The sequence below is a fragment of the Mytilus edulis genome, chromosome 11 (assembly GCF_963676685.1).
Source record: "Mytilus edulis chromosome 11, xbMytEdul2.2, whole genome shotgun sequence".
Lineage (NCBI taxonomy): Eukaryota > Metazoa > Mollusca > Bivalvia > Mytilida > Mytilidae > Mytilus > Mytilus edulis.
In genome coordinates this window covers 57,615,162-57,632,336 of record NC_092354.1, presented here as the reverse complement: position 1 = coordinate 57,632,336, position 17,175 = coordinate 57,615,162, and the positions used below count along the sequence as shown (strand labels likewise).

Below are 17,175 nucleotides of genomic sequence, written 5' to 3'. Positions count from 1 at the left end.
GTAAAACAATTCAAACGAGAAAACTAACGGCCTTATTTATGTAAAAAAAATGAAAGAAGAACAAATATGTAACACATAAACAAACGACAACTACTGAATTACAGACTCCTGAGTCAGATATATTTGTTCATATACTAATCAGATTATGAATTTTATTAATTGCTATAATAAATATACAATAGTATGTATAACTATATCTCATCAGGTTTGTATAGACACTAAAAACAAAAACAAATTTTAAAACAAAACGGTAAAGAAAACAAATATATATTTCAAATTCATTGAAACATTAATACGTAATAGTACATTAGATACCATTTCTTAAACAATATATATAGTTCTAAATATAGCACACACATAAAGTAAATTGCACATCCATGTCTTAATGCAGGTCTAAACACCATTTTACAATTTCTCCACTTTACGAGTAAACAAAAATATGAATTTATAAATTAAAAACAGTAATGAATTTCATTGATGTACAAAATGTACATGCTCAATTTTGATTTTATTTAAAAAGGTTACTTTCTTTCAAAATTTGTGTTCCTTGTGTTTAAGAGGCTGATCTTTCAGCAATAAGTACTAGAAATAATTTCAAAATGTGCCAAATATTTGAGCATAATTTACAAACATAAAAAGACAAAACAATATTTTTTTTTATGTTATTCATCTAGACAAAATTAAATAAACACTTAAACATTGTTACAAAATGCCCTATCATCAAGAAATATCCTGAATATAGACCTTTTGAAGACAGTTCTATAAATGCTGGTACTAACATTTAAGTCATTTACATGTATGTATTAAAACCTTTATATAAATATTTATTTAAGAATTCATGCAGGAACAAATATGCAAGTAGAGAAATGCAACTCAAAATATAGTAAGGGCTATTCAAGAATTATTGAAAGAGGATAGAAGGTAAACAGGAAGCAGTCAATATTAATTATAGTGTGGTAGTGGGTTTTGAAACAATTTTGACAAGCTTAGGCATACATATTTTTCATTTGATTTTTTGGCTAAGGCAGTAGTCTCTCAGTTCATTAAAGGACAGTGGATCTCATATCTTATCAATCAAAGCACAATAAATGACTGGCCTATTGTGATATCTTAATAATCAAAACATTGTAGAATAGTTTTTTTCCAAGTAGTATTAAATTGAAGATGAAATGTTATCTGCATACTGATTGGTTACAGAATGTGATGGATTCACATGGTGAAACTTAGCTGTTGATTTGACTAAATTGATTTTAAAAAGTCTTTTCCACCCCATCCTCCCCCATTACATTTATTCAAAAATTTATAATATTTTATTTATATCTTTCTTGTGTTTTCCATAGATGCTAGCATACCAGTAGTAAAAAAAAATGAATTGAATACTCATTTCATTTACGCTGCTGGAATGATTAAACAGTTGTCATATTTATTCAAAAGTATAGTTTGTTTTCTCGACACAAAAAAAATGAAAAACTGTTAACATATATCCTCTTATTCTAAAAATAATAATAATATATTCTAACATATGAAACTTAGTACAAAGAATATTTTGGACCAATCATTTACAGGCTTTTCACAACTATGAATTTAAAGGTTCACATTTTACCACTGAGGTATTAAATTCTACATTAACCCTTGAACTAACTACAGGATTTTCTGCTAATGCTGATTCATCAATGATTTCTTCAGGTTCTACCTTAACAATTGAAGGATCAAAATTAATATATTTGTTATCGCCTAATCTAGATTTAAGTTCGTTAAACCCTATTGGCTCAGTTTTAATATCAGTATCTGTAAAATTGTCTGCATAATCCTGACTAGCATTTACAAACTCAAGCATGTCAGTTGAATTGTCTGTTTCCTCCGTACCGAACTGTCGACTTTCCGGGGACCCGTCTATATCTGTAGCAATGTGCATGATCATGTCAGAATATGCATCAGCTTTGTCCATTTCTTCATCACTGTTATCTTTACTTTCTTCTTCTGATGTTATTTCTTCTTCATCATCATCATCCATTATATCCTTGTATGTCCCTAAAATGGAAATCATTGTCTATTATTTCATTGTTTGTGCTTAAAAGTAAAAATTAGCTCTCAAATTATCCTTAGAGGTAAGTCTGTTAAAATTCAAAAATGGCATGGTTTTACATGTTTTACATTTGTCATTCAAGCCTTTTATAGCTCACTATAAGGTATGGTTTTGCTCATTATTGAAGGCCATTTGAAGACCTTTAGTTCTAAACTTCTATGTATGGAGAGTTGTCTCATTGGCAATCATTCCCATATCTTCTTATTTTCAAATGGTATTCATTTTACTATCAGTGCTGAAAATGTGAACAAGTCAATGCTCGGTCCTCATATTTTTAATTTCCAAACTATACAACTTGATAGGTAATAAGAGAATTGACTTTGAGACAAAAGGTTGAAAACATGAACTAAGCACATGTTACATGTACTAAAGTATATTTTTTTCAAACCATGTGCAAAGGGAGATAAACCTTATGATTTTACAAATTCAATATTGTAAATTCAGAAATTATTGTGAAGTTTTTCTTTATGCAAACAATGCATCAGGGGGATTCTTGAAATACTAAGAAATCACATCCTAATATCCAATATATGTATTTCTGTATGTAGCTTTTCCTAAAATTGAAATAATTTATCTTGCATTTATGTTCATTCTATAAAAATTACAATAATAAATGCACACAATCATTTCTGAATTACATTATTCTCAAAGAGTGAGTGTTATATATGAGAATTCTTAAATTCAAAAGTATAGAAAATGAAAAAAAACTATACTTTTGAATTTAAGTATGGCTATACTTTTTGGACCTTTTGGATTATAGCTCTTCATCTTTTATATAAGCTTTGGATTTCAAATATTTTGGCCACGAGCATCACTGAAGAGACATGTATTGTCGAAATGCGCATCTGGTGCAAGAAAATTGGTACCGTTAATTTTATTATAATGAGAATGATAATATATTTTAAGAACATGTGTTGTTACTAAATGAACCGTTAGAGTTGAACATATGGCATTTTATCTTAAAGTGCAAATTTCAATCATGAATTAGTACGAACATGAACATAAATGTATTGCTAATTTTTCATCTGATCCTATTTTCTTTAATTTCCAATCTTATCAAAATACAGTTCCTGAGACCAAGCTTTGCTTACAACGATCTGATTTTAAGATCCTCTGATTGTATCTGATCAATAACACATCTTCAAAATTTGAAGGCTGACATTTCATTTGCTAATGCTATATTCCAGAAAAGTAAGTAAAACGGAGTGATGTCAGATCTTGTATGCAAATCTTGGACACCTCACCTGTATTTTAATTTAATTGTTTCATTTCAAACATTTATTCCTTTTTAAACCCAAAATTGTAAAAAAGTATTTCATTAAAACAAATGTTGGATAGAGGAGGTGAAGTCCTAATTTTGAAAGTGTACTATGTGTCATTAATCATATTTAATGCTGAAAAAATGATTGGTAAAATAACAAGTTGTAATTTGACATAATTTGCCATGTTTCTTTTTTTAGACCAGTTGGTTTTACAACCAGAAATTTCATCAGGTCCACTTTATAAATGTGACCCTGTATAGTTTTCAATGACCTTAAAGATATTTGCTATTTAGGTATATGTTAATGCAACATTGGGAAGTTAAATTATGAATAACTGGCTTATTGTTTTTTCTGCCTTTAAAATTGATAAATTTTGCAGAAAAGCCCTACTTTTCATTCTATACGAAGGTCTATTCTCCTATATATATCAGTAATAATAATTATATGGTAAACACCTGATTTTAACAGTTTGAAGAAAATTTGAAGAACAACAAGGACTGTTCTTCTGTCATGATAGAATCTAAACATTTGTGGTGTAAGTCAAAGTGCGGTGCAATATTATTTTCTAGGCATACAAATTTTAAAATCAAACCGTTAAATGATTTGGCTGAGTTTCTCCTGCCTCTACTTGTGGTGTCCTCTTTGTCCTTGTGTACTGTTGCTATATGGTCTTTTAAATCCTTTCTTAACTCAAACCTCTCAGGACAGTGTGAACAATCAAAACCCTTCTCACCTGTGTGGAACTTCTTGTGATTCTGAGAAACAAATATTCATAATTGATTTTAAAGTTTCAAAAAATCAATGACATTATGTTAATTGTTTTTTTTTTTTTTACTTTATACTATAAATTTTGAAGGCAAAAAGTCCATATAAAATACAAATACATCGAGAATGTAAAACCAACTTCATATGCAGTATGAATGATGCCAGTATCTACATGTATATGTAAATAAACATCCAATTTATTTGAACTTTTGTGGATAGTTGTCTCATTGGCAATCATACCACATCTCCTTATTGTAATATTATTGTTTGCATATTTTGCTAACTACATTTTAAGTGTGCATGATGCAGAATGAGTTCTTGTGTTTGCAGTGTATGCCATTAATTGTTTTAAATTGTCTTATCAGGGCCTTTTATAGCTGACTATGCGGTATGGGCTTTGCTCATTGTTGAAGGCCTTACAGTGACCTATAGTTGTTAGTGTTTGTGTCATTTTGGTCTTTTGTGGATAGTTGTCTCATTGGCAATCATACCACATCTTCTTTTTTGCATTGTATTTCACAGTTTGAAATGCATTTAGTTGTTTTCTTTGTGAGAGAGTTGTTATATTTTTTTTTTTTTTTTTTTTTGTCTTTGCTTATACTCAGCTATAGGTTAGTTGTATCATTGGCAATCATACCCAATCTTCTTATTTTCATACATTTTTTATGTTATAACTTTGGTTAAGAAGATATCTTACCCTTAGATAAGCAACTTGAACAAAACTTTTCCCACATTCATCACACTGATGTGGCTTAGACTTGAGATGAGTTCTGGTATGCATTCGTAGATTGAACTTGTCCGTAAATCCTTTACCACATTCCTCACACTTAAACGGTCTTTCTCCGCGCTCCTTCCTCATGTGTTTCTCGTAGTGAGCTTTACGTGAGAATCCTGACCCACATATCTCACATTTGTAAGGTTTATCCTCTGCATGAACATTCAGGTGGAGGCTAAGTCCATTGCTTTGGCGGAAAGTTTTACCACATATACTACAGGTGTAAGGTTTTTCACCCGAGTGGATTCGCATGTGGATTGAAAGTTGTGACTTTCTGGTGAATCCTGTTTGACAAACATCACACTGATACAGTTTTTCACCTAAATGCATCCGTTTGTGAATCAACAAATTTTCTTCACTAGTGAATTCTCCCTGGCATGTTTCACACACTAGTTGTTTTGTCGGCACAGGACACGATCCCCTTTTCTGATGTGTTCTCATATGAATATCAAGGTATCGTTTAGCAGTGCAGAGCTTACCACAAATATCACATTTGAATTCGCTGGTCCCGCTTTCCATTACATGAGTCCGCATATGAACACTCAGTGTGCCATGATGTTGGAATCGTTTACCACATATCTTACAGGAGAAGATTAAAAATTTACCATCTTTATCTTGCATGTGTTTTATATTTGTGATTATTGGCGACACAGGAACTGGTTGAGATTTGACAGAACTGGTTTCTACTGGTTTTGTTTCCTCTGCATCATTTTCTGATGGAATAATTATATATTCTATAGGTGCTTCTTGAACAGGTGTTTCTGGTTTTGTCCTGTTTACATTTGATTTATTTGTTAAGCCTATTAAATTTGAAACTAGCTTTTTCACTTCTTCTGGTGGGACAGTTGGAGCAGAGTTATTTGTAGAACTCAGAAGCTCCTTTTCTATTTCAAGTTTTTGGACAGTAGGCTTTGAATTAGTTGGAATTTGTTCATGAAAAGTCACTGTATTACTGTGATCCGATTCACTAGCAGTAGACATGGTAGATGAAGCTAACAACTTTGCAATATCTTGTGAACTTTTCTGAATGTTTTGACATACATTTATTAAGTTGATATCATCTTCCACATTCAGACCCTTTGCAATGTCCTTGATTCCACATCCATTTACTTTATCTGCAAGCGACTGTAATAAACAACTAGCTAACGATGAAACTTGGTTCTCTTCACCTGTTACTGGTTTTTCTGTACAACTTGCAGATGTTGGCGCAGGAACAATTGGCACAGGATTAGTGGAAGAATCTTTTATACTGTCAATTATAGCCTTCTTCACAAAAGAGTTTAATGTTGCGTTGACATCTTTAGAGAATTCAGCGATGACTTTCTGTGTAATAACTTCTGTCCATCTATTTATAAAATCAGTTTGTAGTCCAGCAGGTACACCATTATTCTGTGGACTACAATTCACAATGGAAGACTCTGTTGGTACTATTTTGCCAGGATGGGGGTCGGGCAATAAAGTTTTGTCAATTATTGGATTTATCTTTGTTAAATTGGCTTCTGTAAACTTGGTCACAGATTCATTAATTGTGCTTAAATTTTGTCTGTCATTAGAGTTTTTCTTTAAAGGAATATCTGGTCCCATTTTCAATAAAACAGGAAGTTTCCTTTTCGTTGTAGATTCTGGTGTAGAGTTTGACCTATTTCTGTGAGCTTGAATAGATGGTACTGAATTAACCTGGTTTGAGTTAGCTGTAGGGGTTGAGAAAACGCTGTCAATGGTTGACTCAGTTCTTGTAGGGGTCTTTAACATTGAAGACAGCAGGGGACTTTTTCCACTGTATGGAGAAGCGAGCATTTTTTGTAAAGTAGAACTGCTCCCTGATTTTGCGGACGATGGTGCTGTAATGTGTGTTATATGAACATCATTTTCAATTTTATCTGTAACTACCAAAGTCTGAGGTATAGGAGGAACTGTGCCATTTAGTAAACCATATAAAGTAGGTTGAGACCTTTTACGATTTGTTTCACTTTTTTCATCTGTTACCATGGTTACATTTGATCCATTGTGTTGAGGGCTAGCATTGAGAATTTTTAATAATGAACTCGACATTCTCGTCTTCTTTCTGCTGCTGATACTTTTGTCATGGTCCTCTGAATTACTTCCCTTGTTTTTATTATCTGGTTCAGATTTAATATGTTCGGCTATAAAGAGAACATTGTCACCATTGCCATCTATGATCGAATTCCTTTCAGAAATGGTATTTTGCTCTATCTGATAAAAATCTGGAGCTCTCCTGTCATGAAGTTCTGTTCCTAAATGAATGACTGCAATAACAAAAGAATAAGGTTAATCTAACAATAACAGTGAAATTCAACTGAGAGATAAATATATCCACTACATCTGGTTATTTTCACACCTGGTTTTGATGTCTGTTGTGCATGAGTGCGAGGCCAGGACACTAGTAAATTCTTTATCTGTGCTTTGTCGCCTTACACAATATATTTGAATGAACAGTGAAATGTTTGTGTAGCTAAATCTTGTGGTAAAATGCATATGTCTGCTTGTACATGTTGTACATTGTTGTACAAAAATAAATATATTTTTTCAGTGATTAAACTTCAAGTACTTATAAAATATATTTGAAAGATTTCAATTTTCATTTGAGGAATAATTTGAATTATCTCCCTTTAATATTCTTGAAACATTTTTTTTTTACACCTTAGTTTCAAAATTTTGGAACATGTAAGTAAGGTTAAAGAGTTAGAACATGCTGTTACTTTTGTTTTCCTGGTTTTAGTGAGAGTTCAACTTTTTATCTTAAGAACGAAACAAAGAAATCTACTGCAAAACAATGTAAAATAACCTTGGTAACCATGGTAACATTGCATCTATAGCCTTTAAACATGTTATAATTCAATTCTTAAATGGCCCAAGACCACAATTAATGACCCCGCTTTTCGTTGTTCACGAATATAGTTCCCTTTAATTATAGTGTATTTTTTCTTTATTTTTTTTCTTTCCCTTTCTCATTCATTTCTTAGCTTTTCTGGGGTGGGAATGAAAGAAGAGAGCTGAAATAAACTTTTGGATGTTTTATTTTAACTGATTTTAATAAGGAAAGAGTGATTAGGCCAGGTGCAAAAAGGTTATATTTACACTTTTCGGAACATCTCTTGACTTGCCTATAGGGGTATGGATGTGTATTGGCCAAATTTGTATGATGTAAACATGCAATTTTTCTGAAAATTGCATATGTTTTGGGACTTGAACTGTACATTACTCACACAAAAAATTAGACAAAAAGAACAATTCAATTTTTTTTTAATGCGACAAAACGTTATAAAGAAATGATAGGAGAATTAATTGTGGTCTCGGGCCTAAGAGGTGCATTTCAGCAAATTTTGAATTTATACTTTGACAACTTCTCTGAATGATCTATTGGTATTTATTTGTCAAACTATATGAGAAGAAATGGTTTCCACTTTTATTTGATAGAAATTTGTAAAAAAAGTCACTATTCAGCTAATATGCCCAAAAAGTAGCTTTTTCACTTTTTTCAATATTTTTGCAAAAGCAGCATTCTTAATTTTTCTCTGACATTTTTTTTCTGATATCTATTTGTGTTTGTGGTATTTATTTCATGTGTTTTACTCATTTGTGAACTCTGAACATAAAGAAAGGTGGATAAAAGCATAAAAAGAGTGCAAAATGTGCTGTTTTAATAGTCTAGGTCTAGCGGTCCGTACGAAGCAAGTGAAATATGAAGTTCTATGCACTTAAAAATTGTATTTCTTTAAACAGATTGCACTGAATCTATATCAAAAGCACTTATTACTGGTTGTTCAAACTTGTCTGTTTCACAGAATACCTTTATTTTCTTCTTTTGGATGGCTGGTGGTTAAAATATTGGCATTTTAAGACTGAAATTTCATGCAGGTTTTAAACAGTAAATTGAAAAAACTTTGCTTCAGACCATACTGTCTACATATATAGTTAAAAGCAACAGTCTTGTTACATCCATGCTTCATATTTGATCATATCTTAGCAAGGATTTGGGCAAAAAGAAGCATATTTCCATCTCCAATATCATTTATATGCAATTAAATATGGAAATACAGGGAACGGCCTAAATTGACAACTTGTTATTTTAAGCTTGACATTGCTTAAGACCAAGTAAAACTCATGTGTTATACTATTTGAAACTTATATTTACATGAAAAGAATATTTATGATATGTTAAATGTTTTGTTTTAACTTAACAACTTCAGAAAATTGTTGTAAGTGGAAAATATTACATTTCATATAAGGCCTCGCTTCATTTGAAAACCTCTATTTTTTGGCATAGGCACATATAAAATTAACTTTTGTCAAATTTTTATAAGTCTCATACATTAAGTATGCTATCCTTTACTTTGAATAGATAATATCTTATACATTGAGACATAAAAAAGTGCAATTTGGTGTTTTGGGGGGATTTTTGAAGCCAAAATTTGAAAGTTGAAATTTTTCTATCTATACGTCATAATTCAGCAACCGAAGTTGAGATATAAAAAATATCACATTTTCTAAAATATATATCATATGGCTATGAAACTTTGTAAACTGACTCATAAAACACTAAGCTTAAATCATGCCAAGTTTTATTGGAATTGGTCAAGTTTTTGGCACCTAATAGGCCCAAGACCACAATTAATGACCCCGCTTTTCGTTGTTCACGAATATAGTTCCCTTTAATTATAGTGTATTTTTTCTTTATTTTTTTTCTTTCCCTTTCTCATTCATTTCTTAGCTTTTCTGGGGTGGGAATGAAAGAAGAGAGCTGAAATAAACTTTTGGATGTTTTATTTTAACTGATTTTAATAAGGAAAGAGTGATTAGGCCAGGTGCAAAAAGGTTATATTTACACTTTTCGGAACATCTCTTGACTTGCCTATAGGGGTATGGATGTGTATTGGCCAAATTTGTATGATGAAAATTGCATATGTTTTGGGACTTGAACTGTACATTACTCACACAAAAAATTAGACAAAAAGAACAATTCAATTTTTTTTAATGCGACAAAACGTTATAAAGAAATGATAGGAGAATTAATTGTGGTCTCGGGCCAAATATAGGGCTTAAAAATAAAACTACTTTAAATACAAAACTCTAATCAAATAACTCTTGTGTGTAATGGACATTAATTAGGTCATTAGTTTTCTCATTTGAATTATTTTACATTGTCATTTCGGGGCCTTTTATACATGTACAAATGTACATGTAGCTGACTATGCAGCATGTGCTTTGCTTTTGCTAATTATTGAAGGCGGTTACGGTGACCTACAATTGTTATTTTCTGTGTTATTTTGGTCTCTTGTGGAGAGTTGTCTCATTGGCAATCATACCTTCTTTTATCATACAGTTCAAAATGTTCACCTTCATAGGTTTCATCCATAGGCTCTTCTTTGACCTGAATGATATAATCCATTATTCTTTCTTCATTCTTTCTATCTGTAAAAACATCATGTAAATATATTATCAGGGGTGCTACAAAGGATTTTGGTACATCATGATTATTGCTATATATACATGTATATGTTAAATAAATCAACTTATACATGTATATTTATGAAATAAATTGAATTTGTAATATAATTTGCATTTGTGTTGTGGTTGTACATGTTCATGATGTTTCAAAGACATAATTTGCTTAAACACATGTTAAAAAGTGCTTAAGGGAAAAATGATTGATTATGAAGATTTGCAGTTTGATGTACATGTACCATACCAACTAAATAAAGGCAACAGTAGTATACCGCTGTTCAAACTCATAAATCCATGGACAAAAAACAAAATCGGGGTAACAAACTAAAACTGACGGAAACGCATAAATATAAGAGGAGAACAACAACACAACACTACAATGTAACTAACACACACAGAAACGGACCAAGCATCAGACATAATCCCACGAGAATAACAAATATAACATCAAAACCAAATACATGAATTTGGGATAGACAAGTACCGTGACACCTCTTATCGCAATGTCAATTTACACTCAAAAATAAGAGAAAACAAACGACGCAACGTTAAATTGTAACACACACAGGCCTCTACATTAACATTTTTTCTAACTTGTCCCTTCGGACAAGTGGCAAGAAAATCAGCTTGTCCGAACTCTTAACTCACTTGTCCGAATTCATAATTGAAAATCTAACATATTGATGATTTATGCAATAATAACACTTGGGCTTTGATTGTACCTAATAAACATGATAAAAGGAGCATTTTGTAATGTTATATGAATACCGCATCAAAATACATTTCATTATTTCAGAATGAAAGTATTTTTGCAAGACTGTGTTCTCTGACTCAATGTCACTATCATTTGTCAATCATTAAATCATCATTTCTTCCCAAACCACTACGTTCCCCTATGTACCTATTCATTCTTTAGTAGTGGTATGGGTTAAACCAAGGATGTAAATACACCTGGCCACCTTGAACATGTATATGAGTAAACCTTTTTAATTTATTGATGATGTCAAAACAAGCTTTTACAATTTATTTTGATTTGTATATACATTGATATATGATCATGAAGTACATACACATTTCACTAAAAAAATCTGCCTTTTTAGATTTTTTTTTTTTATTTTTTTTTCATCTTAAATTTTTATATCACATGTCATAGATCTTATCAAATAAAACCTCTTTTAATGTATTGTTATGCATAAAAGCAAAATCAAATGAAACATACTTTAATTTAATATTTTAAAGTTTAGGTAAAACTCCATATGAAGGTGCTCCTAATTCAAGGAAGCTAATACTAAGAAGATACATTAACATTGGTTTCTTTCCCCTTACTTATCTCCCCCTGGTCAATGGCTGCCAGCATGTTCAATACTCCAAATCAGAGACATATTATACAAGTTTTATATGTCTCTGGTTCAATCAATGAATAATTATTTCATTAAGTATGATCAATAAAACAATCATTCATATTTTGGGAATGTATAAGTCTTGAATTTGATTTATTTTTATCTGACCTTGATTTTTCACTTGTCCCATCGGACAAGTAGTATGGTGAATCTACTTGCCCGACACCTGTGTGCACTTGTCCCGGACAATCGGACAAGCGTTAATGTCGATATGGCCATATTCCTGACTTGGTACAGGACATTTTTAAAGGAAAAAATGGTGGGTTGAACCTGGTTTTGTGGCATGCCAAACCTCGCACTTTAATGGCAATGTTAAATATAACATAGAAATGACAACATAATATTACAGGACTACAATACAAATAAATAGGAAAACGTATTAGACAAAGAAACACATGACTAATGAATAACAAAAAGCATCAGGTTTAAGATTTAATACGCCAAAAAAGCGCCTCGTCCACACAAGACTCACCAGTGACGCCCAGATATAAAAGATTGAAAGCGAAAAAAAGTACAAAGTTGTACAGCACTGAAGATTTTTTTAGTAAATTTCTGGATTTGCCACTGTTGCTCAAGACTGACGGTTGACAAGTGCCTGATCAATTCATTGGGTTATACCACAACTGTGTCCCAAAAAGTAGGAAATCCTAAAATCATATCTTATAACAATATTATGCTATTTCGCCTAAATTTCTATATTCATGATATTAGGGCCAAACTTTTTTTTCCCTCGACTCACTTTGACTTGAGATTTCTAAAATCTGTAAAACTTGATACAGTTTGTATGTCTCATTAGGAATGTCTAATCCTGTATCTAGCTTATTGATTTTTCAGAATACATAATTTCTGGAAAATTGTCTTTCAACAGAAGAGATCATTAATTTCCCACGCTTTAATGACGTCGTTTACCAGATAGAAGGCCCTTCTATCCCTGTTTTATAAAAAGTTTCTAGCGCTTTTATACCCATTCTGTAGGGTCCTGTATGAACTGTGACGCCCTTATATGACACGGAAACCAGGCGTAACAGTCATACTTTATCCTGGCGGCATTGAAGTGTTTACAAAATGCATGTCCAGGCGTCAACCAGCGAAAAACCAGGCGTAAACCAATCGTAACTGAGGCGTAAACCAGTCGAAAAATTAGGCGTAATATTTAAATGAGTACGCCTGGTTCACAAAAAAATAGGCGTAATATGCAAATGAGTATGTCTGGTCAATAAATAAACCAGGCATAATATCCTTACATAACATACATAATACTACACTTATTTTAGTTCAGTGTATTAACCTAGCTGTGTACTTGATACAAACTTCTGTACTGTTGCTTTTATTTCTTATTGTTTGACAAAAAACATGAAACATTAACCATTGAAGAAGCTAATATAGAAATAAATACATTTCAGGCAGACACTGGCTCAAATAAGTTTAAGTTTAAATAAGAATTATGGGTATTTCTATTTACGCCATACCAACAGTTTTACGCCCGTAAAAAAATTTATGCCTTGCTTATTTCAATTTAAGCCCGTAAGAAAACTACTGCCTTGCTTTTTTCAATTTACACAAGGTTTACTGCTTTTTTTCTACGCCCGTTAGGACTACAAATTTACGTTTCCTGCTCCCTTACGCCTGGATCTAGACATATAACTACCACTTACGCCTGGATTACGCCTTATTTCCAGGCGTAATACGCCTTATAATTTTGTACGGGGTAGTATAGAAATAATTTATGTTACATAAGTATGTAATCATGATTGCCATACAACTGAGGGAATGTGATCACATCTTATTAGACTTTAATTTCCCAAATATTTTGTGCAGTATAAAATAAAACTTTTTCAATTGTTTGCTCAACATGTGTTTGAAATGACGGTTTTTTGTTACATGGTGACTGAAGTCACATGACAGATTTGTCTAAAAATTGTATCCCGGAACTGGCCTAGCCTGTATCATACCTATTGTTGTGATTATTACACTCAGAAGTTATAATTTCTTGAGTGCTGTCTGATTTTGTTTCCTGTTTTCATGGTTAAAATTCATGCAAAATACTTCACCTTTCAAATGTCACACTTGCAATACATATTGGGAAACAACTGTATATATATGTATTTAGTTTGAATAAATCCTATATCAACATGATCAAACTCGGGTCTCACTAATTAGCGACAAGAAGCGTCAAGAAGCGACAAGAAGAATAATTTTAGCGACAAGAAGCGACAAGAAGCTACAATGTATTTAGCGACAAGAAAACTTTTTTTTTATTAAATATAAAAAAATATGCATTTAGTCTTTTTTATTATACGGGCAATGAATTGATAATTTTTATTATTATATTGATATATGAAGAAATTAAACATTTGTGAGGAAGGGATCGTGTAGTTTCTAATATTATATGAACAGATGAAGAAATTAAACATTTGTAAAATGAAAGAAAATGCACATGCTATAAAATGAAAATAAAAACAAAGATTTTTCACCTTTCCTTTGAAGGATTTATTGAAACAAAAACATGAAATATCATTTACTTCAAACTGCACAATTCATTTTTCCTGATAGGACCAACGTTAGCTGTGGCTTCACCATAAGGTAATACACAATGTAGAACATCAAATGAGATTAACGAGGCGCGCGTCCCTTGTTTTATTGCTACAATAACCATGATAACATCCAATTAACACCTTCAACTTTGTACACGCGTCAGACTAAACAATTACATGCGCCAGAATATACAATTATTGTAAATACTTATAGTGAACACCTATTGAAAACTCAAGATTGTCATTGATTTCCTTAAATCTTCAATCAACAAGGTTGGCAAAAAAGCGGTCAATACTAGTATTGACCATGCCAGTGGTAAATACCGGTATTTACCCGGAAATACTGGCAAATACTGGGAAATACCGGCAAATACTGGTCTTAAAAACTTAATTTTAAATCAGTAGTAAGAATAAGTGTTATAAATGAATAAAACATATCAAATTCATTACCTTTATAAGCTGACACATTATATTTGACTTTTTATCAAGATTTTACTTCTTTTTATAGTAGAAACAACCATGAAAATTTCAATTGACCAGTATTTGCCAGTATTGACCAATTGGGGAGTATTGTCCGGGGCGGTAAATACCACTGGTAAATACCGGGGGTGGTATTTACCGCCCAACCTTGTCAATCAATATGCATAAACATGATAAATATCGTTAAATGAGGCAATACACAATATAAAATGATGAAAAAGATCACATTTTAATTATGTTTTCCTCTTGTTTGATTTCAGTTCTTTTGTATTGCACCATTTGTGCATGTACGTTTATTATATATTGTACAAAGATAGTTTTAAAAACAAATTATAAGATAAATATATTATTGTTCTTAAACACAAGTAAAAGTTATATAATAATATGACAGGGTAAACGTAATACTTGCTGTTATACATGTACATAATAAAATATCATGTAAATAAATGTAGCAACTGAATTAGATCTATGTTTCATTTTATTTTCTATCAATATTAACTTTCTTGTCATTAAAATTGTTTTCTTTTGCATATTCTTTTAATATTTATTTGGAATAAGTAATTTTGATAAAAAAAAATATGTTTTCTTGTCGCTAAATAGTTTCTTGTCGCTTCTTGTCGCTAATATTATTCTTTTTGTCGCTTCTTGTCGCTAATTAGTGAGACCGTCAAACTCAGCTGTATTTCACCTTATCGCTATTTGTCTGCCATTGCTGGATATCACACGGTCCCATAAAATTTCGACGTCATAAAACAAAATATCTGACGCCACAATGGAAAAGTAATTGTTGTTGAGGTTAAAAGTTCAAGCCGGGAATAGGGATAAGGTTAGTCAAAATAATTATGACCTCTGAGTATATATTATCTAATTATAAGGCCTAACAAGGTTCAGCAAACCTACAGTTGGCCTTAAATTAGGTCACCTAATACAATACACCTTATCCTAGTAGTCCAAATAATTATGACGTCTGGCAAGGCTATTTCATTTTTTTCTAGGACGAAGGCTGGCATTGCCAGAGTCATAATTATTTGGACTAGGATTATAAAGGTGTATTGTATTAGGTGACCTAATTTAAGGCCAACTGTAGGTTTGCTGACTCTCATTAGGCCTTAGATAATATATACTCATTATTATAAAGTACAAACCTCTGATAAAGCAAAAATTTGTGTCAAAAATAAACAAGTCTTTACAGGCCAGGTTGAAAGCCACATCATAAATTTATTTATGGATAGTTAGCCACTAATCAAATTTATAGAAAAAAAGTACGACTTCATCAGTAGCCAACTAACGTGAAAGGTTTTAACTTTTAGTTTAAAGTGAAAAAGTTTGAAATGAAGGAAATGATAAGAGAATGACATAGTATAATGTCGGCTTTGTTTATTACAGTAAATGGAATACAGGTCAAACTCAGGTCAAGGCCAGATACATCAAGAACTAATTGGGTCTTGATTATGGCGCTTATAAAGTATTAAAATATGCATCATTCCAAATAAATACTTTGATGCTACTTTCTACAATATCTTGTGTGTGTGCATCCTTACCTGTTTAAGTGAAATTCTCGCTTCACGCCATTTCTGGATGCTACAACCTACAAAAAACAACAAAATGGCAGGTGCGACCTATTTACCGAATGACAGGAGAGTTTTCGGTTATGTCCCTTAGTACCTGATTTTGCTTAGGGGCTCTGTTTGGGTTAATTTCTCCTGTAAACTGAAAAAAAAAGAAAATTTGTAAATATTTTCTGGGACTATTATACTATACTATTAAACGTTATAGCTTTAGTATAATAGTCCCAGATATTTTCTAATAAATAAATGAACATAAAATAAATAATTACATATTCTGTATCTGTAATCGTAATTCTGCCAATCAAGGCACACCTCCATTCACACAGAGGAAAATGTCAATACGCAATATAACACAATACAACGCGCATCACTTCATATATTAAAATTTTCCGCCACCTCAAGAATTTATGTTACATACACAAAATAAAACATTAGAAAAAACTTTGATAGAAATAAAACTAAAATGTTCTTTGAATACAAAAACAACTCATTCTGGGACCATGTGTGCCCGATATGTACTTGCAAGGCCAATCTTACTAAACTACACTATTAAGCAATTAGAAGTTAGATTTTCTACTGCCTTGCTTATCTATATTAGCTAATAAAGCATAGCGTTTGTTATGCATATTATAAAGCAACTGTCTACACAGGGGTTCCAAAATATTACTGGTTTCCTCAAAAACAGCTCTGTTTGCATTAATGTCTACATAACAGAACGGATTGATGATTAGTTGGATAAGATCGATTGGAAACGAAGTTGCAACTTTGGCTAGGATCAGGCTTCCATTATCTAAGATCTTTGACAAAAGTGGTATTCTTGTCTCTTCTAACTTTTCACA

General features: G+C 31.8%; 1 protein-coding gene across 1 annotated transcript; it reads right to left on the bottom strand.

The window, feature by feature from the left end:
- Window positions 1–138: 138 nt before the first annotated feature.
- On the bottom strand, window positions 139–16,428 carry LOC139495902 (uncharacterized). Its single transcript, XM_071284309.1, has 5 exons — window positions 16,310–16,428; window positions 10,247–10,321; window positions 4,811–7,155; window positions 3,941–4,103; window positions 139–2,031 (listed from the first exon to the last, which is right to left on the bottom strand). Exons 2-5 carry the CDS (start codon window positions 10,296–10,298, stop codon window positions 1,577–1,579), a joined length of 3,015 nt encoding a protein of 1,004 aa, XP_071140410.1. The 5' UTR covers window positions 10,299–10,321; window positions 16,310–16,428; the 3' UTR covers window positions 139–1,576.
- Window positions 16,429–17,175: the final 747 nt, after the last annotated feature.